This window comes from Macrotis lagotis, chromosome 1, assembly GCF_037893015.1.
Source record: "Macrotis lagotis isolate mMagLag1 chromosome 1, bilby.v1.9.chrom.fasta, whole genome shotgun sequence".
Lineage (NCBI taxonomy): Eukaryota > Metazoa > Chordata > Mammalia > Peramelemorphia > Peramelidae > Macrotis > Macrotis lagotis.
This window is the reverse complement of record NC_133658.1, coordinates 854,711,114-854,735,647: the sequence shown is the minus strand read 5'-3', so window position 1 is coordinate 854,735,647 and position 24,534 is coordinate 854,711,114. Positions and strand designations below refer to the sequence as shown.

The 24,534-nt window shown below is 42.9% G+C and overlaps 1 protein-coding gene across 1 annotated transcript; it reads right to left on the bottom strand.

Annotated features, from left to right (window-relative positions):
- Nucleotides 1-11: 11 nt before the first annotated feature.
- Nucleotides 12-23,610, bottom strand: HDAC1 (histone deacetylase 1). Its single transcript, XM_074217709.1, has 14 exons — nucleotides 23,504-23,610; nucleotides 17,197-17,309; nucleotides 16,088-16,205; nucleotides 12,427-12,501; nucleotides 11,782-11,920; nucleotides 11,228-11,369; nucleotides 9,774-9,866; nucleotides 6,312-6,420; nucleotides 5,876-6,016; nucleotides 4,451-4,559; nucleotides 4,221-4,351; nucleotides 3,504-3,656; nucleotides 2,873-2,921; nucleotides 12-918 (listed from the first exon to the last, which is right to left on the bottom strand). Exons 1-14 carry the CDS (start codon nucleotides 23,550-23,552, stop codon nucleotides 891-893), a joined length of 1,449 nt encoding a protein of 482 aa, XP_074073810.1. The 5' UTR covers nucleotides 23,553-23,610; the 3' UTR covers nucleotides 12-890.
- Nucleotides 23,611-24,534: the final 924 nt, after the last annotated feature.

Genomic DNA, 24,534 nt, shown 5'->3' with positions numbered 1-24,534 from the left:
TATCAGTCAACTCAGGCATAAAAATGTACCAGTTTTATTACAAAGGTTCTTCAAAAAACAAAAATAATTTCAAAATGGAAACCACACCATAGATCCCAACCCAGAGCACACACACACAAAGCCAGTCAACGGTGGTGGATTCCTAGCCAGGGAGAAGAGGGGACTATTCGATGGTAGCGGTGAAAGGGCAGCCAGGAGCCCTTAGCCTAGAGTCTGCTGAGGTAAAGGAGCATAGGTGCCCCCTGGCAAAAAGATAGGTGAACCAGCAAGAAGGCACATCCCTGTCACATGCCCACGGACACTGGGAAGCAGGCATAGCACCTAGGAGCAGCTGCTAATAACTTCCCTCACCTCGGGAAAGGGAAGGTGGCTGGCTAAGTACCTGGCCCTACACAGGAACCACCAGAGGAAGCTGGACAGACACACACGTCGTCGGTCATCCTTGTAAAAGACACTTCACTGAGTTTCAAATTCAATTTGGAATAAAAAAGGCCCACAGAGGGGGAAAATGGTGCTGTGGAGGCCACCCAACCCAGTCACCCAGGAGGGCAAAGTGTCCTATGCCATCTTCAAATTGCCCACCCCCCCCAAAAAAAAAATTTTGCTCCCAGGCCCTAAACAAATCGGGCTCAGGGTCGTGTTTAAAAACAATGCAGGGAGGGAAAAAAATGGGTTCACCTGCCTGGGACTCAGGTGTACAAGGCAACAAAGGCACTGGATCGGGCAGCAACAGCAAAACCCCTAGTTCCTGTGTTCTGGGGACAGTTCTGTTTCATATATTTATATATAAATAGAGAGACATAGAAAATATAAACTCTGAGGGGGTGTAGGTAGGGGTAAGGAAACTGGAAGGAGGTGTGGGCAGCAGGCCCCAAGGAAAGCTGGAGAACTCAGGCAGACTTGGTTTCCTCCTTCACCCTGTGGAGTAGGAACATGACAAGGGTTAGAAAAGGCATGGTTGGTCTTACATACTAAGCCCAAAGAATTACCAGATGGCAGAGAGGTAGGTGGTGGCAGATAAGATGAGCATATTTAATGAGACAGTTCTCAGATTTAAAGTTCTCAGATTTAAGACCATTGCAAAGACCTCCTTGTAAAGAGTAATACAAATTTGCTTCTACCCACCCATCTTACTTAGCCTATGTATCACAAAGGCATACATAAAATGTTGTACCTTCTCTACCCAATGTACACATCTTTTTTTACAAAGCTATTCAAATGTTTGGATGGTGAGGATACTAAGCCATATAATTCTCAACTAATCTCTGAACTTTTAGAAATCTTAAAGTATTTGAATCAATATTTTCAACACAAGAACATCTACTCAAATGTTGACATGCTTCTGCCAACTGCTGGTTGTCACCCTTTTTGATTTAACCTTGGACTCCAAAGCTTCACTTCTGCAATCTTTGCACCCAGCAACTCAATCAGATCCTCATTCCATAGTTGTTCTCCATGAGACTTTGCTACATCAATTTCATCCATCTACTTCCTGATCCAATTCTTGTTACTTCTTTAAACCTTGCATCTATGTCAAATTCACTCTGAAACAGGTCAGGTACGCTTTTTTCTCCAAACTCTCTTCATAAATGTTTATGTTGCATCTTCACATGCCTTAGCAATATTCCAGATCAAAGGTAAATACTATAGAACTTTAAGAAATCTGTATTAAATCTTATATGTAACCAAAGCTGCAATTGCCTGAGCAAGTGCTGTGTAGAAATAATAAACCCTGAAATTATCAATCACTCCCTTACCCAAAGGTTTTAATAATGAGGTAGTGTTAGGCACAGACCCCTTTTACGTTTGAGTCAAAATCATCCAAGATAGGGTAGATAACATGAAGGCAAAATCATCAAACTTCTCAAACTTTGAGACAGTGTATAAATCATTGTTCAAAAGAGATAAAGATTATTATCCCAAGCCTTTGGGTTCAGTGAAAAATAAACAGGTACTGTTGCCTTACAGATTTTTTTCATTACTCTGCGATTTTCTTAGTGGTGCCCAAGAGGAGGTTTTTTAAGTTGCCATTCTAGATGCATTCCTCCCAAACCAGAAAAGTAACTATTCCCTGACATAGGTTTTTCTAGTATTCTGATAAAGATTTGTTCCAGCAAGGAGTGACCTTCATCTCTTAGACCCCCTTTGCCGCTTCAATGTCTTTGCACTGCCAGCCTCTCTTGACACTTGTACATTATGAAATCCTGCACGACTTTTAAAATTTAAAACAGAAACCTCTGCTTGCTGTTAATACCTGTGTTGCTTTAGAGTACTTTTACCTTTAAATAAAAGAGGCCTGAACTGTCATCAAGCTTAAAAGGAATTTCTTCTGATTCTGGTCTCCTATGATATAATTAAGTTCCTCATCTCTAGAAAAGCACCATCTGACTTTATGCAAGCACTGTCTCATTCTTCACAATGACATCTCATAACTGAGTTCATGTGCTATTGGATGACCATTTTTCGACTCCTAATTATTTTCATTTCTGCTTTTGCTCTTTCCCTCAAGATCAAGTCTGCCACCAGTCATGATAAAAACAGAAGGCTCACTAGAGAAGCACAGAATCACTATCTGCAGACAGGTGGGAACTGACTTAAGATGTTTCTCAGCTTCCCACCATCATTCACACTGCCCACATCCCACAGCGTCTTATTGTACAGTGTCGGCTTTGCGTAAAGAATTTTTGTAATTTTTTTTTTGGAATGCAGATTTCTTTCACAATTCTTTATGTAAAGCCAAATTTGTCTGCAATCCATTAAAAAGACCTTGTCAATTATGATGATCATAGGATAAAGGAGGGGCCAGGACATTTTTAAAAAAGAGGGTCAATATTTTCTCCACCCTCAACCCTCAGCCCAACTCTTCGCTTACCCTTTGGCTTCAGGTTTCTCTTCCTTTGTCTTCTCCTCCTCTTTTGCTTCTAAAACAGATGATTTCAGGAATGACAAATGGCTACCCCATTGTCCTACTTCCTCTGACTTGGTACCCTCCCACCCCACTCACCATCACCAGTTCATTACTAGACCTAGATCAGAATAGAGGATGTTAGGGGTTCCTGCAGATCTCTTCCCTGCTGCGCACACCTGGGGGAGACCAGCTGACAGGTATTCTCCAAGCATCAAAAGCTGCTGCCCAGTGAAGGGACCAGAGTCAAAGACAAACAGGTTTGACTAGTTTTCTGAGCAGCTGAGAGGAGCTGCCCCCCCCCCCTGGGAAGTGTGAGGTGGCAGGGAAAGGGCTTGGGTGGTATGTAGGAGTCACTATTGGCTATGAGGAGATGGGTCACCTCACAGGCAGGGGGGCCTGATGGGAGGTGAGTCAGTCCGCTGGATTACAAGTCGGCTCTTGTTCTCTTGTGGGCCCTAACATTTCAGGGAATAGGCAAGAGGCATGAGCAGCCCTGCAGGAGCCCTAAGGCACCAAGGGCTTTGGAGCCTCCCTCCTACCCTCCCCTTCTCCTGAGCTCAGGCAATGCAAGCTTTTTGCTCAAGGATCTACCCACCTTTTTTCTCTTCTGGCTCTCGGTCTTTCTCCTCTTCCATTTTGACCCTCTTGGCTTTCTTGAAGTTGGCTGAATTCTTTCGACCACCCTCACCTTCCTCATCCGAGTCTGAAAACTCCTCTTCACATGCAATTCTCTTGTCTGAAGAGCATACTGGGATGAAGAAGCAGAGACCACAGACATGAAGTTATGTAGCACCACTGGCCCAAGAGAACCTAACAAACATCTAAGGGTCACCTCAATTCCTCTCCTCCACTGAAGGACTTCATACTGTGATGAAGTCTCCAAATGTCATGGAAGTTTAGATGAGGGATTGGGGGGAGGCTATACAAACTGGACAAGATAGATCCCTGCATCCAACTAAAATTAGTCACCAAATCACACATAAAGAAACCAGAAATTTTACTTAAGAGTAGTGACTTGCAGGGGGCAGCTAGGTGGCACAGTAGATAGAGTACTGGCCCTAGAGTCAGGAGGACCTGAGTTTAAATCTGCCCTCAGGCACTGAAAAATTACCCAGCAGTGTGATCTTGGGCAAATCACTTAACCCCACAGCCTTGCAAAAACAAAAAAAAAAAAAAAAAAAAAAAAGTGACTTGCCCTTGGATAATCTTAGTCAATAGGGGTGGGACTCAAGTCATTCTGCTGATTTTTCTTGGTCATCAGGTTTCCTCCCCATTCCTTTCAGACAGCATTCTTTTTCCTCCAAACACCTACTTGAAATTCGTTTGTCAGGATCTTCCTCATCCTCATCTCCACTGTCCTCCTGTATCCCATCCTCAGGGATGGGCTGCATCTGGACACCAGGGGCATGGGGAAGCATCCGAAGGTTCTCAAACAACCTCTGCCTGAGAGTCCAAGAAAAGCAAGTCAGAGTCTGGGTCAGTGGCTTGGGGAGGGATAGTGCAAATAAATGCAGATAACAACCCTGGGTAGAAAGCACTCACTTGATTTTCTCCAAGTACTCATTGGTATTCTGGTTTGTCATGTTAGATGGGCTGATGTGAAGTTTGAAATCCGGTCCAAAGTATTCAAAGTAATCATTGTAGGGAAGTTCTGTTCAAAGTTTTTGAGACAAAGAGTCAGAAGATGTGGATTGTATGTTGCCCCCCAAGAAATGCTGTCTCTAGAATAGTGTATAAATAAGTCAAGAGATTCTAAGATTTAGAGCCAGAAATTCAATCTAGTCAAACAGCCTCATTTTGTACATGAGGAAATTATGGCTCAGGGAGTTAAGTAAACTGCCCATGGTAACAGACTAGAGATCTTCACTGGGCTGATCCCAAATCTAGCATTCCTGTCACTGCATCATGTTAGAAATAGTTCTCTTTATCCCTGACTTTTAAAGTCTGCTTGTCTTTTATGTGAATCAGGTCACCCATTTTTGAAAATTTCTCATGTTAAACATTTCTAAAGAGCACCTCCCTAGTACTTCCTGCTCCTGCTTGTCTATCAAATGATTAAAGTAAAATTGGGAAATGTTTTTTACTAACTAAAAATACAATGCAACACACATGTTAATTTGTGGTTTTCTAAGTCAAGTCAAAATGTATCCACAAGGATCCAATTCTATTTGAACTTATCACTGGTCTAAGGGATTCAGAATAAAAATTCTTTCATGGTTCCTTAGGATTAAGTAATTGCTTAAGAATATTATGAATAGTATATTAAATTACCCTGGAGATTCACAATACATTTTTGTTGTTGGAAGAGTTCAAAGAACAAAAAGTTGGGAACCTCCACACAGATCACAGGATCAGTGATGCTTGCACTGAAGGCCACTTACTATGTGCTTTAGCTTCTCACTTAAAAGTTTCAGGTTTTCTCTTCTACAAATGAGGCAAGGAAGGGGTTCAGCAGAATAAAAATTCATATCTAAATGTTGCTTTAAAGTTTATAAATTCTTTACAAGCCTAAAAGATATAGTATTGGTACTTAGTATCCCTATTTAATAGTTGATAAATTTGGGGCTCAGAGGCAGTATGATTATGGGATACAAAGCTGAGATAAAAAGTAGAAATTAAATAATTCAACCCCCCCCTTTTTTAAAGTAGGCAAGATCTATAGAGATTTAAAAGCCCATAGCTTTCTCAAAGTCACAAAGGTGACTGACAACCCAAATGACTCCAAATTCAGGGTATTTTCCACTCCACTACACACAAAGTCACATAGCACACAAGTGTCCGGAACTGAGATTCGAACTGAGCTCCGGTACTCTTGTCACTACAATCAACAAATAAAGTGGGAGTAGGAACAAAGGTTGTGAAACCTCTTGGAACAGTCCTAGATGGCAGGAAATTAACTGGCTACAAGGAGTATGAACAAGATCTATCCTCCCAGATATCATCTCATCAGCTCAACTTCAACTTTACCATTTGGAATCTCTGTGTCCAAGGCCACAGCTGTCTCATATGTCCAGCACCTGGCTACATTTCGGATAGTGTAGCCACCCCCTCCCAGCATCAGCATGGGTAGATTGAAGCTCTTGACAAACTCCACACATTTGGCATGGCCTAGGTGGAGGAAAGAGAAGGGTTTTTAATCAATGAACAACCATCAAGTTCCTATTATTGGTGCTACTATTGACAACTTAACACAAAATCCAAAACTGCTTATCCTCAAGGAGCTTACATTCTACCAAGAGAGACATAGAATAAACATAAAAGGCTTTGTGTAGTAGGCAGTGTTTGATACGAACTTCTGAAAGAAACCAGATTTTGTATAAGCTGTGGAGGAGTGCATTCAAGCAAGGGGAAGAAATTAGGCAGAAAGGGCAGGACTTTGCATTGACCTCTACCTTCTGTTTACCTTTAATAGTAAGGTTAAAACAACCTAATCGGTCTCCAGACAGGGAATCAGAGCCACACTGCAAGACCACTGCACTGGGCTGAAAGGTCTCCATCACTTTGGACATAACCTGAAAAGACATGTCTGAATCACCACCATGCTGAGATAACCATGAAGGAGGTCAGGACTATATGAAGACATTTTGAAGATCACCTACCCAATCCTCTTATTTAGTAAGAGGATTAGAGAAACAAAGGCCTGGAGGTTTGGCCAAAGTAATGAAGGAAGAATCTGAAGGATCCAAACCCTGGTGCTCACAACCTCATTTTGGCAGAATAACTGAGCTCTCCATCCTTCCCCATGGCAGATCCTTTATCCTCCATTTCAACTGTTTGCCCCAGTCTCTTCATAAATTCTATGATTTTAGCCAAAGTAGAACCTCTCTCCATCTTTTGTTGCTGTCTACCCATGCCTGCCCTCCATGCTGAGCTAGAATTCCTCTCCCCCTATTCAAAGGCCTCTTTCTCTCCCTATTCAATGGTCTGCTCAAGATGCCACCTCTTCCCTGGGCTTTTTAGAGTACTTCACTTACACCTCTCCTTTGAGATCTTTTTGTTCTTCCTTGTTAACATAATTATTTATCTTGCCAGTCTCTTGAATTGCCCTGTTTTCTCTTCTCCCTCAATCCAAGCTGCCCTATTCTGAAGCTACATAATCCTTTGACTTAAATGTATTCTCTGGAATGTCTGCTCCAAAGGTTAACAAACCAACTTTCATGTAAAAGCTTTTCCTGTTTTCTAGCACTCTGGAATATATTTACCATTTGGGGGCATTCCTTTACTAGGTGAGCTCTCTTCCTCCTCTGAGATTCATTCAATCTAGAGTTATCACCCAATCAAGATTCTGGAGACCTCCAAATCCTCAAGCCTTTATTCTTTCCTAAGTTGTTACCCCTATAAAGTGACTGCCCCCCTCCCCATCTGGACTCCCTGGTGAAACAGTTAAATCTACAATGTAATTTTTAATCTTTGCAAATATCTTGGCCTACAAAAGTTCAGTCTTAGATCATTCTCACCAACCACTACCTTTATTCCTGGTTCATTGCAAACAAAAGTGGAGGAAATCAAAAAACCATGTTCATTGGTATACCAAATTTACATGATAGATGAAAAAATAATCTCCCTCGGTGCTACCACATAATCTTCTGAAAATAAACTCACTATCTCATTTACTACAACAGCTTTCCAAAATTTTTTATTCTTCCCCTCAACCGTCCTTCCCTTTCAGCTGAGAATCTTGCTTCCTATCTCACTGAAAAAATGTCATTTTTGTCATCTTCCCTCCTCACCTCATCGCTGAGATGCCTCTTCCTACTATCTCCCCCTTGAGCTTTTTTTTTATAAAATGGACTTTCTAAATTTCATCCCATCTTCTCAGCAGTTTGATTACTTTTCTAGCACTCTTACCCTCCCTTCTCTTCAATCTTTCCTTGCCTACTAGTTGCTTTCCTGATGCTTGCCAGTGTCTCCCTCATCCTCAAAAACTAGATCCACTTATTGCTGAGACATTGTCCTATATCTCCTCTCATTTATGGCTAAACTCCGTAAAAAGGTGTTTCCAACTTCCTTTCCTCCTCTTAGTTCTTTGTGTAGCCCCAATCTCCACATTTAACAGAAGTTGCTCTCTTCTGACTAACAAACTCATAATCCAGTCCAATAAAATCTTAAGGCCAAATGTGACAGCCCTTTCTCAATACTCATCCTGAAGCCTTTGACATTATCAGTAACCTTGATATTTTCTTCCTTCTAGGTTTTTGTAACATTGTTTTCTCCTGTTTTTCCTCCTCCTATCTGACAACTCCTCTGAGTCCAATCTTGTATCTTCCTTCAATGTAACACACTAAATAATTGGGGGGGGGGGGGAATATTCCCCCCCAAGGCTGTGTCCTGGGTCCTCTTCTCCCACAATGCTATTACATCTGGTGAGCTCATCGGATGCTAAGGATTCAATAGTCATCTCTATACAAAAGAATTCTGAGGTTTATAGGTCTAGTCCTAAACTTTCATCTGATCTCCAACCTCAAATCTCTAATTCCCTACAGGACTTGAAAAACTGTCTGTCCAGTGGACAACTCAGTTCCCAAGTCCTAAATGTAATTCTTTTATCTCCCTCTCTCTCCACCTTCCCCTCTTCCTAAATTCTCTATTAATGTTGGGGTCAGCACCATCCTCCCAGTTACCCAGGCTCAAAACCTAGGGGCCCATCTCAACTCACACTATATTAGCTTCCATATCCAATCAGTTTTCTTTTACAGACCACAATATACCTTCCCACCCCACTTATCTGACACTTGGACCCACCATGAAGAAGGGCCTGATCATCTTCACAATAGACAACAAGCCTGGCTGATTGTCATCATCCTAAAATATCTGACCAGGTTATTCTCCTTATTTAAAAAACACTCCAGGAGCTCCTTATCACCTCTAAGATTCCATAAAAAAAAAAAAATCCTGTTTGACTTCCAAAGTCCTTTATAACCTAGCACTTAGCTACTTTCCCAAGATTTTTACTCCTTAAATCCCATCCAGTGACAATGGTATCCTGGCTATTCCTTAAACACCACATTCCCTCTTGACTGTTTTCAATCCATACCTCATGGATTGAGCAACCTTCCTCATCTCCTTCAATGTTTCAGCTGAAGTTTTTTCTTCTATAAGAAAGCAGAACTCCTAATTTCTCATTCTTAGTTCCTTTCCACTGAGACCACCCGGAACTTATCTTAGATAGGGTCTGTTTGTGCATTGTTTGAAGGATGTTTTCTCCATCAAGCTGAAGTTCTCAAGAGCAGGGATAAAGGTGGTCTTTCTTTGTACAGCTACCCCCAGCACACAGTAGATACTTCAAAAATGCTAATTTACTGACACCAGGTTTTCATACTGGAGCAGAGCCCTTACCATGTTTATCTTTGAATCTTAGCAGCAGCAGCCAGAAGGAATGCATTGCACTTAGGACGAATTTAATAAAGGTTTGCTGAAATGAAATCTTATTTAATTAACCTGTCCTGACTTTAAGCTACCCAAAGTCTCATTGTTAAGTCCCCACTAAGCTAGTCTTCTTCTGAATCACCCTGTTATCTAGAGTACTGTCTTAAAACCTGCAATATCTTTTCTCTTGTGCATCTTGTCTCCTTAACTACACCTGTCAGATCCCCTTCTCCCCCAGCCCAGGGCAGTGGTCAAATGTTATCTTTCTATTCCTCTACTATGCTGGGAATAGACCTGCACATATGGCAGATGCTTGTTGATAATTTATTAAATAATGATTAGTATCTCCTAGCCTATCCCTAGAATTACTATGTACCAAGTCTTCCTCTTCCAGTCAACAAGCTATGGGGTGTTGGGCTCTCAGAATCACTCTCAGAAGTCTTCCTCTTCCCCTTGTTCCTTTAATCTTGGTCTCAAGGGATGGGGGCATGACACTCACTGGTTTGAAAATGGCCTCATAAGACTCATCATCAATCCCATCTCGAAGTGGGTAGTTGACGGCATAGTATTTGCCTTTGCCAGCTCCAATGTCCTGGTTTAAAAGGAACATTAAAACAAAATGAGGTGAAGCTAGAGGAAGAGAGAAGCCAAGGGTTCAGGAGGAAAAAGAGAACTAGAACTTTGGAAAGAAAGAACAAGATTAAACAGAGTTCACTTGAACTATGGAGTTCAAATGAAAGGAGTGTAAAAGAACAGTGTTGGTATCAAGAGACAACCCCAGGGGCAGCTAGGTGGCACAGTAGATAGAGCACTGGCCCAGGAGTCAGGAGGACCTGAGTCCAAATCCAGCCTCAGACATTTACTAATTAACTAGCTATGTGAGCTTGGGCAAATCACATAACCCCACTGCCTTGCAAAAACAAAGAAAAGACAACCCCACCACACCCCTCAAAAAGCACAGCCTCTCTGAACCCTTGCCCAAATGTTACTAGTGACCCATCATAATGACCATTACCAGCAAAAGCTCCGTCCTTGGGCAGGCACAAGGCCACCATAGAAAGAACTGCCACATCTCTGATAGGACCCAGATCCACTGACACAGACAAAATTTCAGAAGTAGCCACACAGCATATAATGTCCCACCTCATGCTACTGGTAGGAAGGTTATCTTGAAAATTATCTTTTAGTGCCAGGCAACAATTTCTAGGATCTGCCTGTCAGATTATTGCCCCCTGCTCTGTGGGTTCATAGGGTATACAGCTAGAAGGATTCTCAGATAATCATTTTGTTCAATTCACTCATTTCATAGATTAGGAAACTTCAACCAGGTCACACAGGTGCCAAAGTAACATCATCAGGCTTCAAATTCAGTGCTCTTCTACTAATCCACACCTGCTTCCACTACCAAATATCACCTCCCGATGAAACAGGGAAAGAAGGAAGGAGAGGAAAGAGAAGAGGGTGGTGACAGCTTCCAAAATGCTTCTCAATTTTAGACGGTTCTCTCTAGTACTGAAGATTTGTTATCCCTTATTGTCTGCAGTCAATAGCTGAGCTTTCAGTAAAAATTGTAGCTATAAGTAGCACCTTTTTGTCCAGGGTCAAAAGGGCTGGGGAAGTGATTTCATTCACTTTAACCCTTGTGGGGCTGTAAGGTAAGGAAAAAAGATGGTTCATTCCAGGCAATGCCTGGACACTGTCACCAAAACCTGAGCTCATAGACATCTGGAGATGCTGACTCTAGCTCCAGCCAGCCTTTGGGGACATCCTCCATGCCAGTTGGCAGACTGGAGCACCCCCACACCCCCCAGCTGCAGCTGGCAGTGGGAGCTCCAGACTGAATTTAAGTGCTCAGCTGTAACAGTGGCAGAGAAAGGAAGTGGTTTTTAGTAATATGAGGCACGAGAGTTAGAGCCGGAAGAGAGCTGGCTGTTGCCAGGAGGGAGCTCTCACCCGTAGGTCACCCGTTCCCGGGAAGTACTCTCCATACTTATGAAAGGACACAGTCATGACCCGATCTGTGGTGTAGAAAGCTTCCTCCACTCCATCGCCATGGTGAATGTCAATGTCAATGTACAGCACCCTCTGGTGGTACCTAGGATCAGAAGCAGGTCAGGGGGCCGAGGGCACTTGGGGGAATGAGGTGCCCCAAGCACAGGGCACTACGTCCCTGCTTACCAGTATGGTGGCCTCCCTCCAGGATCTCTAATCGTGTGGGTTAAGTTGTGAGAATGACAGAGGAAGAACTATTGTTCTTCTGGCTGTCTCCAGAGGCTAGAAGGGGCTAAGAGAATAAGTGAGCCAGGCCACACCGGCAATTTCCAAACCTGGGGTGAGCAGTGCTACTGGGTCATTCCCAGGCTTATGCCACTCCCAATCCAGAATTTTAGCACCAGAGAATACTGAAGACACTCATTAGAGCCTTCCCCACAACTGCATTCTAAGGAACTGTGCCCAGCAAGGAAGAGACTAGGTGCCCCTGCCCCAAGGTTATGAGGTGAACGTACTTTAACAGTTCCAGGATGGCCAACACAATATCATTGACATAACAGAACCCAGAAGCTTCGGACTTCTTGGCATGGTGCAGGCCCCCAGCCCAGTTCACAGCAATGTCCGTCTGCTGCTTATTCAGCTTCACTGCACTTGCTGCAGGGAAAGAAGAGACCTTGTCAAGAGCTCCCCAAATATCTTCTTCTCACCCCTATCCCAATTTCCCAAGACACCAGAACAGTCAAAGCTATGATTATACCAAACAATTCAACCAGCAACAGTTTCCCCCTCAATCTCACTGTAGTACAGAAAGTTTTAGGATATAGCAGCCAATGCTGATTTAGGTCACAAATCCAAATCAATTCCAGATAAAAGTTTATTCTTGTATCCTTTGGGTTCTAATGACCTTTAAAGATAATTATCAAACTTTCCCCTTAAAACTTATCTCAGTGATCAAAGATGCTTAAGGGAGACATGGCTGTCAGTAACCAAATGATGGTCGGGCTGGCCCTCAACAACATTTTGGATATCATAACATAAACACTGATGAAGGCACTACACTACCATGGCCAAAATCTAAGAGGTCAGGTGTTTGTTTAGTAGACTTTGTCATCTGTCTTACCACAGCAGAGTCATTGAAAGGAAGGACAGGGTCTCCTTACCTACAGATCCACCAGTGGATAACTGACAGAACTCAAATAAGCCATCAAACACCGGGCAGTCTTCACCAACATTAACTTGAAAGAAAGTAAGGAAGAAAGTTAGTATCCAAGACCTCCCCTTGATATGCATTCTATGAACTAGTGCTGAGTGAAATAAGCAAAACCAAGGAACACTGTATACACGAATAGCAACATTATGAGATGATAGACTTGGCTCCTCTCAGCAATTTAATGACTAAAGACAAGCCTAAAAGACTTGTGATAAAAAATGCTATCCAAATCCCAAGGAAAAACTATGGAGTCAATGTAGAGGAAAAGATACTATGTTTATTTTTTTTAAAACTTCTTTTGTTTTTTTCTTTCTCCTTTAGTTTTAATTCTTCTTTCACAACATAACTAATGTGAAAATGTTAGATGCAATTGTATCTGTCCACCCTATAGCAAACTGCTTGTTGCCATGGGGAGGAGGGAGGGATGTGAAGAGGTATTCAAGTGAGGAGGTATTCCAAAGAGGGGTAGCAACTCTGAGGGGACTAGAGAACACTGGCAGCTTTCGCCTACACCTTGGAGCAAACACTACCAGTTTGTATTCAATATGAACTTTGGTTTCTCCCAGTCCAGATTATTTACTTTTCCTTTTAGGTTTTTTTTTCCAAGGCAAATGGGGTTAAGTGGCTTGTCCAAGGCCACACGGCTAGATAATTATTAAGTGTCTGAGACCGGATTTGAACCCAGGTACTCCTGGCTCCAGGGCCGGTGCTTTATCCACTACGCCACCTAGCCGCCCCCAGATTGTTTACAAAAAGGGATCTTCTTTCTACTTCTTCATCAGAGGGGCTGGTCAAATAAGGTTCAAATGTTTTCAAGAACATATGTTGCTAGCACAAAGTCTGGCACAGGAAATAAAACTTTCCAATAAACATCCATTAAAAAAAAAAAAGCCCAGTACCATAGAATTTTAGCACTAGAAAAGCCCTTAGGGATGGATCATTTTCTCAAACCTCCTCTAGTTATAAGTAGGGAAAGGCATCACTGGAGAAGCGTCAAGGGTGAAGCTGGCACTGGAACCACTTCCTAGGTTCCCCAGGGAATGTTCCCCACTAGTGCTCTGGGAAGGAAGAGGCAGCTCTTTAACATCAACATGCTGGGCAATAAAGTGCAACAAAGCACTCACTAACAGGAGTTTCCCAGGGAAGACAGCACAACGAAGGTTCTTGACTCTAGCTCTATGGATCTCCAAGGATTGCATAGAGCTCATGAACTGGGATGGGGAAAAAAATTACATCCATATTTTTACTAACCTCTAGCATTTATTTAATTATCAAAGATTAAGTGACCTACCAAGGCAAGTGACTTCTAAAGTCACTGCAGCTACCCAAGCTATGCTGCCTCTATCTTATCAGTTAGGTCAGCAGGGTAAGGAAAATCTGCTAGGAAAAGGAAGTAGGGCCCTCAAGATAACCTTACCTTTTTAGGTACTTTAAAACATTAAAAGGATTTCAGAAAAAAAATCAAAAGTCCAAGTTTTGTAGGGTTTTTTTCTATATTCCATAAGGCAGATAAAAATGAAATTTTTAAAGTAAAATTATAATATTTGCTTATATTTATTTAAAGTATATTTTGCACAGTAACAAGAAATTAAAGCAAATCTTTTTTAGTTTCTCAATCAGTTTATGGTTATTTTCCTCTCAGAAATGTATTTAAGCTCTCTCTCACTATATAGACATATATATGTACATGTACACACGTATACACACACACACAGAGGTATATTTATTCTTACATAAAACACATGTGCACCTATAATTAACTGGGGGATCTGGTAATAGGGAAAATATTTCTGGGCAGTGAGACCCCCCCCCAGAATTCTTTAAAGTACACACCAGAAGAGCAGGGTAGTAAAAGAACAGTGATGAACTTCAAGTCATTAAGACCTGGAACTGTTATTTGTCAGACACAAGCTGTGATTCTAGACAAATGAGGGGCCTGGACCAGGAAACCTCTGAGGTTCATTTCAGCTCTAACATCTTACAAGCTGACAGGCTGCATAATGTAGTAGAGAGTGGACACAGCCAGAAGCCCTGGGCTTGCATCCAGGTTTTCCTTACCTATATGAGCTTGGGGAGGGTCTTCAGTTATTTAGTACCAGAAAATACTGGTCTTTTCTTGGTCTTAAGTTACATTCAATTTCAAAATGAGGAATTTGGATAATCTCTAAGATTTACTCAAGGACCTTAATATCCAGTTCTTAATACAATATTCATAATTCTCAGAAAGAACTTGGAAAAGACTTGGCAAACAGCAGAGCCTACATTAACAGGCTTTAATATCCCACAGACAATTTATGTGACTTACTAGCAATACTCTTAAAGCCTTTTAAAGACAGGTAAAGGAAAGGCTGCTGCCATTTCAAAAGGGAGGCATCTGCTCTATTCACCATTCTCAAAGAAGATCTCACCAGAAGAGAACCATACCTCCTGGAGTGGCATATACCCATTAAATAGACTGGCCAAAAGCAGGTATTTCTCATGGACTGAGCAAAGAACAATGCAAGAATTTCCTAAATGACAATGAGAATAGCCAGAAAAAACATTGGGATGGTTCATACAGAAGCTGTTTCTGCTCTGTGCCTTCCAGCAGCTTAGTGGGTCCAGCTCTCTCTTCCCTATGGCAACAGATCCTATAGGTCCCCAAAGTCCTTCAACTTTCCAGGCTCTCCATGCTGCCTGAGACTCTCCAACTGAACAAGGACTGGCACAAAGCTTTCTACAGCGATAGGACAGAATTACAGGTTTCCTAGCACTCTAATAAGATCACTAATTATTAGCATTGAGCACAAAGCAATGTTAAGAATTCACATACATTTCTATAGCATTTTCGAGTCTTATAAAATGCTTTCTTCTGCATCACTCTAAGCAATGAGATAGAGTATTATCTCTTTTTTGCAGTTCAGGCTTAGATACTTGCCCAGGCTCAAGAGCTGGGATTTGAACCCAGATCTCCTGATTCCAAGTACAGTATTCTCCCCCACTGTACTACTACTACTCTATAAAAAAAAATAAATGATATTTCTAAATATTTTTCAGTTTACTAAATATTTTCCTCATAGCAACTGTTAGGTAGGCAATGAAACTATTAGTAATCCTATTTACAGATAAAGAAACTGAGACTAAGAAGTGACCCAAAGGTACACAATAAGTGGAAAAGCTGGGACTTGAACCAAAGTCTTTTTAATTCATGCATGCCCTTTCTGAAACATCCCACTAGTCCTTAATGTGAAATTAGATGAAACAGTCCAACAAATCTGGGTTTATCGAGAAAGAGTGCTTGGATATGGTTAGGAGATTACTGGAAAAATCACTTCCGGTTAAAAAATGGGGAACAATAATATCATAAACTGCTATTTACAAGTCAGAGAAATATCAGCACATGATGGGAGGACACAATAGCCAGGAAGTCCCTGGGTCATGGCCCACCTCTGACATTACCTGGGCAAGTCACTGAATCACTCAATCCTTGATAAACCACCCAGGAGTTCCCTATGTCAATGAAAAGAGAACCAGTCCCTGTCTTTATCCCTTTGGTGGGAAATATTTGTTGGCAGTGTAATCTAAATCTCTAGTCAGTCAAGCTCCAGGCAAAGGGTTCAGTATAGACTCACATCTCTGCATCTGCTTGCTGTACTCCGACATATTATCAGGACGGATAGAGCGCAGAAACTTAATGTAGTCATCACTGTGGTACTTGGTCATCTCATCTGCATGAGCTTTGTGGGGTCGCTGTAAGGACCAAAAGTAAAAAAAAAACAAAAAACAGTGAACTGCTATGATTAGCTCCCTTTTCCTTCAGATCTCTTTACATACAAAGGGGATACAAAGATGGGTCAGCTATTTGTCTCTCTGAAGCTCAGACTGCTTGGAGTAAGATGCAAGAAATGATCTAGGACTAAATGCTAAAGTTTGTGCTATGAGCTATCATGGCTGGTTAGTAGCTCTTAAGAGAGAACAAAGGCAAGTATATTGGAAGAGATGAACCTGGTAGTCAGGGAAGATTTACAGGGTCAGTTGGCTTCCTCTGAGACATTCCAAAGCAGAGAGACCCTCTAAAATCAAGGCTAATTTAGCTAAAGTGGACTAGTTTATGCAGTCCAGTCTCCATGCTTCAACCACCCCCCATTGCTTCCTATGCCCAGAATACCCCCCCTTCCCTTTCTACCAATTGAAAGACTACTCATCCTTTAAGAAAATGCAATTTCAAGGAAGTGTCCCAAGATCTCTAGTTTACAGGGATTCCACCTTCTCAAAAAGCACTTAAGTAAGCACTTAACTGTTATTTTATTTTAGTTGCTTATAAAGGTGTGGTACCCTTCTGTCCATCCTTTACTAGATTATAAACTCCACGAGGGGAAGCATTTTACTTAATCTTTGTATGTCTCCCAAAAACTTGTAGAGTGCTAAGCTAAATGGTGTACTGGGGGGGGGGGGGGGGGGGGGGGGAGCCTGAACCATCTGGTTACTGTGGATAGAAGAGTGTAGAGCAGGAGAGCATCTTGAATGGTATACTAAAAAGTCTGAGCTTAACCTGGAAGGACCAGAAATCACAGGAAGTCTTCACATTTCTGATGTGAGCAACTGAGTAGTTCAAGTCACGATTACTCTCAACTAGTTGGTCTTTTTTTTGCCTCGTAGAAATATACTCCTTGGGAATATACTCTCAAGCAGTTTCCAATGAAAACTAGGGCATATATAAACCAACCTTCCCCAAACTTACATAGATTTCCATCTTCCGGTAGAGTCCATAGTTTAGTAGTAAGTTGTGAGTCATTCGGATTCGATGGGGTTTCATTGGATGGCCTTGCCCATAGTAGTAATTTCCAACATCCCCTGAGGAAGAAAAAGTCATAATTTCAGTGACAGAAAGATAAGACGTTCATTATTTTTCCAGGTCAGGGAGAGTTAAAGAAGTCTCTGCTATGGGGTTATAACTGTACAGTATCAAAGAGTTTGAAGCTCAAAGGCACTTGACCAACTATTTAGTTCAAACCCCCTCATTTTACAGCTGAAGAAAATAAGGCCAGAATCTGCCTGCAGAATCTGAAAGGGTTCTTTCAGTTCAGAAAGTCTTCTGCAAATAATAAACTAAGTAAGCTCTGTAGCTACCAAAACTCATGGATGCCAAGTCATACAGTGCATTTCCAAAGAAAGCAGAATCCCTTTATGAAGGGTCAGGGTTCTTGCAAAGTTCTTCTAAGGACCTGTTCCGGTTAATAGTGGCCTCATCCTGGGAAATCAGGATGTCCAGAGACTTGGTGAGACTATCTTAGTCCTAGGCTCCCCACCTCATCAGAATCTTAAAAGAACTGTGCAGGAAATCAGTGTAAATTCTGCCTGAACCATTTTGTTTTTTGAATGACTGCAGAAAGGCAAGCACAATTTTTATTTAACACAGATAATGCCAAAGAAATAGGATCCTTTAATGACAGATGGTCCTCTATGCTTATGATTCCATGTCTTCACCCCCAAACTTTTTATGAAGGCTGAGAGTGTCTGCAGCATCCTGTCACTTCCTAGAGCCCCCACAAATCCAGTTTATATACCTAGGCCCTCATATGTCTATGGCTTTCTGGAGCCAAAAGTAGAATGCAGACATTTTATAGACTTAGATCATAAGAACAGTAACTTTGAGTCATGGAGCTCAAAGGTCAAAAGGTGGGACTCAAGGAGTTTCTGAAATGTTCCTAAGTAAGGGAACTAACAACTTGGTCTGGGGAAGCTATTCAAACACAAATCCTAAAAACAAGTTATAGGGTTGGAAGAGAATCAAATCATCAAAGCAATGGCTGAGGCATAGATGCCCTTTCAGGTGATAGGATGAGTAAATCAATCAGGAGTACCCAGACACTTAGGTCATCCCCAGCTCTTCCCACTTTGTCCAGGAGGTTGGCAAAGAAATTAACTAAGGACCCAAGATCTGAGATACACTGGGATGCAAAGCACTTTACATTTGATTTACTTTGTGTCTGCTACACTGGGATGCAAAGTACTTTACATTAGATTTACTTTGCTTCTGCTGTCAGATTCCTTTCAACTCCAAAGTGCCCCTCCCCAGATAAACTCAAAACTTCCAAATCTCAGCATCAAGTTTGAATTGATTCAAGCCTGGATACCACCTCCCCTAATCTCTCAGAGAGGTGGAGTACCAAACTGCTCCCAAAGCCTTCCTTTATAGAGAGCAGAAACTGGACTCTGCCCACTTCAATTGGTATACTTCTAAGGTTATTCTTCCTTTTTTAGAGTAGTTCCCATTGGGCCCAGTCCTCCCAACCCTAGCCCACAATTTTACAAGCAAAAACTTCTCAAATACTCAGGCTTCCAATAAATCTCAACTTTCCCTCTTGTAAGAAACAGAATTCTGAAATTTCTTCTAAAGAAATTTCTCCAATTTCTCCCAGTGCCTCAGTCTTCCTAAATCTACTTTGTGAACTAGGAGCAGTTAGGTGATGCAATGGATAGAGCCCCAGGACATTGGAGACTGGAGGATCTCAGTTCAAATCTGGTCTCAAGATACTTTACACTTAATAACTGTGTGACCTTAGGCAAGTCACTGAACTGATGCCTTGCAATCAGTCCCCCTGGATCTTTATCTGGCCATTAGACCCACATAGCTCCAGGAGAAAGTGAGGTTAGTGACTTAACACAGCTCCCCCTCACTCAAATCCAATTCACATGCATGTCATGGCATCACCTTCCTGATATCAGGGTCTTCTTGAAGAATGGAAGAACAAAAACATTTTACTGAACTCCCCAGAACCCCTCTCACTCCAGTCCCACCTCTCCCAGCTTAGACAAGACTTACACTTTCCAGAGTTTGTCTCTAGTTAACCAGGTCAAGTTCCACAATCCCTTTACCTTTGAATTACTTTCCAAACCCCAAACTACTCCTTCTATCCACAACTATCTGAGTGTTGGGAAACTATACTATCTAATTTCAACTACACCTTTAGTTTTTCACCTCCCTTTTAATTATTGTAATGGGACATAGTGGATCTAAAATCAGAAGACCTGAATTCAAATCCAACCTCAGATATTTATCAGGTTAATGTGACCCTAATTAAGTCATATAAACTTTTGGCTTCAAGTTTCCAAAGTGCTTCCTTATAATATATTATAAACTGTAATAGCTCCTAATAAGCATTTATTACTTTTATTTCACTCTTGACAAAGCCTTTCAAACTTATGCAGTCTCCTCTAAGCCACCTACAACTTCTTAGAAAAGCATTTCAAAGCTTTACTGAGGTTACCATCCAAAGTTTCCTCTTCTGGAGTCTGCCATCGTTTTCCATGCAAAGATTAATTTATTCCCTTTGTTCTTAATCCATTTCCTACCCTCTTCTCCAGAACCTTTCTCTCTCTCCATTCCATTTTTCTGATTTCTGGTTATCCACTGACTCACTATCTGCTGCCTAAAACATGCCCAGATCTTCTCATCCACAGCAGGGTGAAAAGTAACTCAGAAAACAGCACCACCAAAACCAAACGTGAGATGCTCAAAATTTAGAGAGATGCTCAAAATTTAGAGAATCTATTCTGATTTCTTAAGCTTTTGGTTTCTGATCTCAACACACAATTCAAACTGCTCTCCATTCCCAACTCTACAGCCCTTTTCTTCATCCTCAAACTTCTGGATCTCCCTCTGCTGTTCCTACTCTGTTGCTAGTTTTTCTTTCCTGAATGATCTCTATGTGAGCTTTTCGAATACTATTTCCTGTTTCTCTCACTGGTCAGCCTGGCCCACTTCAGGCTCTTCTGTTCAGATCTCATTCATGTTCTGCTCCTATGTGTGGATGTACCCTAAGGAGCAGTCCTGGGTCCTCTTCTCTCAGCCATCTTTCAGTTCCTCCAAGTTCAGGGAAAAAGCACTTATAGAAGTCACCTAGTACTAGGCATTGTTCTAAATGATTTGCAAGTATTTTCTCATTTGATCCTCAAAACAAGCCTATGATATAGGTGCCTATTTATCCTCACTTTACAGATGAGGAAATAGACAAATAGAGGTGAAGTGACTAGCCCAGGGTCATGTAGCTAGAAGTCTCCCTAACTCCAGGCTCAGGGCTCTATCTACTGAGTCACCTAGTTGATTGAAGGTTGGTTCAAACCATTTTATCATCAATGCAGATGATTACTCAATCTATACATACAGCACAAATCTCCTCTGAATTTCAGTCCCAACTGCCTGATGGATGTTTCCACCTGGATCTCTCTTAAGCAATTCAAATTCACCCAGCCCACAACATATCTTCACCATCTTCCCTTCCTCCTAACACAAATCTCCAAATTTCTTTATTTTTATAGAAACTGCCTTTTCAACATGCAGTCCCCTCCCCTCTCTTCTTATCACGGGGAAATCAGAATCAATTGTTAAGTTACTCACTTCACAATCATCCTACCTAGCTCAGACCTTCATTTCTTCCCTGAATTATTGCTGGACTTCTAGATTCTAATATTTTCCCTTTCTAACTTATTTTCCATACAGCCACCAAACTACTATTACTAAAGCACAGGTCTAACTAGTCACTACTCTGCTCAAGAAGGTTCAGTGATTCCCTCTTGCCTTTATGACAAAAGTACAAACTCCACCATTTGACATTTAAAGCTCATCACAACTTGGCTCCAATCTATCTTTTCAGACTAATTATGCACATTCTCACTAGGGAATTCCTTATACCTGGTCCAATACTTATCTGACACCATTCATGTTATTTTTCAAACTGACTAAACTTCTGTTTCCTGAATACCCAACACTACAGAATCAATACCTCCATACCTTTCAGTGGTTGTTCAGGTTCCACCACTGCCCCTTGGATATCCAAGTTTCCCCTCAAAAGTCCAGCTTAGGTGTTACTTAAAGAGAAGTTCCCAATTTCCCAGATGTCAGCTGTCCTATCCCATTAATTCAAATTTTTAAATTTACTTGTGCATGTCATTGCCCCAATCCCTAAAGTAATCCCTTTTTTTTTAAATTTCTGTTTCAATCCATATCTTCTGGTACAGTGTATGGTACAACATAGGAGCATAATACTTGCTGAATTTAATCAAATAAAACCTATCTCAGGCATAAAACTGAATCAATCTTACAATGAACCCCATTTTTGAATAAGAGGTTCTCCTGGAAAAAACTGTGAAGTAGATGGCATTGTGGATAGAGAACTAGGCCTGAAGTCAGGAAGAACTGAGTTCAAATCCTCCCTGGATTCCTTACTAGTTGTGTTACCCTATCTGAGTTTTCTCAACTGTAAAAAGGAGATAACAATCCTGCCTGGAAAGATTGTTGCAAGGATCAAATAAGTTCATTGTAAAATACTCAACAAGTACCTGGTGACACAGAGAGGTTGCAGGTATTATGTGAAACCAGTGAGTAGTCCTTTCAGAAAAAGAAAAAAAGATTTATAACCCAGCACTTCCACTGAAGAACAGTAGTGTAACCAGGGAAAACAAACTTCCCTCCTCTAAGTCTTTCTTGTGGGTTCAACTAGATAGAAGGGGAGGGAAGATGTGTGTGGGGGGGCAAGCCAAAGTGGAGGAGAAACTGAGGTAAAGCAGGACTATGGGGGAAGGAAGCCTGGGGGAGATACTTAAATGGGGAGGGAAGCTGGATGGGGGAGGTAGAACAGCCCATCTGAGAGAAAAAAAAGTTTATTTTGATTATAATTTCAAAGATAGAAAGGAAAAACAGATAAAAGCATTAAATTGTGAAAAGAATAGATATCTGACCTGATTTTGATGCACTAATTCAAGATCAGTGAAAGGGAGAATTGTCAGAAATTAAAGTAAAATTAAGTGAGCTATAATTAAGCCCACCCAATTCATCTCCACAAGAATGTTAACAAGTATTTATTATGAGCTTACTATAAGTACTACATATACTTGAAAAATGTTAACCACCCTTTTAAAGAGTTGGGTTTTTTTAATTCTTCAATGAGCTTTTCACATCAATTTATACTTACAGCAATCCAGGGAGGTAGGCAGGCATTATTATGCTCATTTTAAAAGACCAGGAAACAGATGCAAAGAAATTGTGCTGCATCTACCAGGCTCACATCTACTCTGGGGATGTTTTAGGAAATAAACAGTCTGAGAACTCCCAAGGATAACTCTGATAATTGTCCTAATGTACAAGTAGCCGCTCCCCTCCCTCAGAACTCTATCTTTCTGCAACAGGTGCCACTAGACAAGTCCAGGGCCAGTTATTGGGGGGGGGGGGGAGACAGACTTGTTGGGGTCTCTCCCTAAAGAGTGATAAAGTGCTGAACAGCCCTGACCAGAGGACTGGCTTTAGCTATTCACGGTATCTCCAGGCTCCAAAGGAAAAAGGAGTCAACTCAGTTAGGAAGTATTTAAGAGGTGATCCTTTGAGACACAAAACAATGTTTTTCATCAACAGGAAAGGTAATTATTTGTGAGTTGAAGTATGGGATGCTCTTCTCCCGGAGTTTTCTTGCCTTTTTTCCTAGCCTTCCTCCCCACCGCCCATTCCACAGAAGCTTCGTGTCTTCAGCTAGCCAATTCACCTTCCACTTTTAGGATTCTCGTCCCAACCAGACCCCCTCCCCTTCCTATGTGGGGGGGTTCAACCCTTTGAATCCTCTCCCCCACTCTGGTCCCCTCAAGCTCCCCTCCTCCCATCCAAGCCAATCCTCCCTCCTGGCAGGCTCCCCTCCCCCCGTCCCATCTCTCGAGTCCCCTCCCCCATGCTGCCCCTCCCCCATCCTAGTGCTCTCCCCGGTCCCCTCCCCCCGCCCGGTCCTCGGTCCCCTCCCCCCCAGTCTGCAGCCCGGCCCCCCAGTCTGCAGCAGAATCGCCCCCCTCAGGTCTCCGTCCTGCCGCTCTGCCCCCCACCTTGGTGTCCCGCAGTCCGGCCTCCTCCCCCGGCCCCGCTGCCCTCTCCTCCCCGCTCCCGGCCCCCCATCTCCCTGCACTCGGGCCCCCCGCCCTGGGCCCTGGGCCCCCCGCCGCTCGCCTCCCCCGGGGCCGCGCTCTCCTCGGGGGCGCCTCCGCTCGGCCCGGCCGGCCGCACTCACCGTCGTAGTAGTAACAGACTTTCCGCTTCGTGCCCTGAGTCAGCGCCATCTTGCCTCGCACCCTCGCGCCAGCCCGCGGCGCCGCACTACGTCCAACCTGAGGGAGGGGGCGCGGCCCCGTCGCTCCGCCCGCCCCCTTCCCGCCCTGCGCCAATGAGCGGCCAGGCCCGACGGACCGGCAGCCAATCACACCTCGGCGTCCCTGGCCCGGAAGTGGGCTCGGGGCTAGGAGGCCGGGAGAGAAGCCGGGCCCCAGAGCCCCGGCGGGACGCGTGCGGAAGCTAGGGGGCGCTCCCGGGCCGCGGAGGGGGGACACAATGCGCCGGGCTCGGGGCGACTGGGGGGGCTGGCCCCTTCCTTAAGCCTGTCGGGGCGTCGCGTCTTGGGGAGCTGCTTGAGGGCGAGGGCGGTGAAGCGGGACCGAGGGTTCCCATCCTTCTAGTCCCCTTGGCACGCTTTGTGATCCTGAGAAGATCCCTGACCTTAGCTTCCTCTTCTGTAAAATGGGCCCCCTTCCAGCTCCAGGTGCCACCACTACAGAAAAGTCACTTCCCCCGCCCTGGGCCTCAACCTTTTTTCATCTCATCTGTAAAATGGGAATAATAACGCCTCACTTTCTCTCCTGCAGCTGCTATTTTCGTTCCTCTTTTTTTTTTTTAACAAAAATTGTACTGACTTTCGGTTTTCTATCCCCTAAATCTCACCTACAGTTCTCCCCATTCCCTTCCTAAAAAAATAAATAAATAATATTTTTTAGAGACATAAAAAAGGAAAAAGAAGTGAGGAAATCCCCGATCAATATATGGAAAGTAACTTGAAAATGTGGGTCAAGTTCAAGAGCGTGCCCCCCCCAGCCTTCCTCGGGGAGGACTGCCCAGCTCTCCTGCAACAGTAACCTCCGGGTTCGCGGCTGTGCACTGTTTCCATGGTTAGAGTCATTGTGTCCACTGAGTTTCTGGGCTGTCGTCTCCCTCTGCACCGGTCCGGTTCGGGCTTCCCGTGTTTCTCTGGGTTCCTCAACCTTCCTAGGG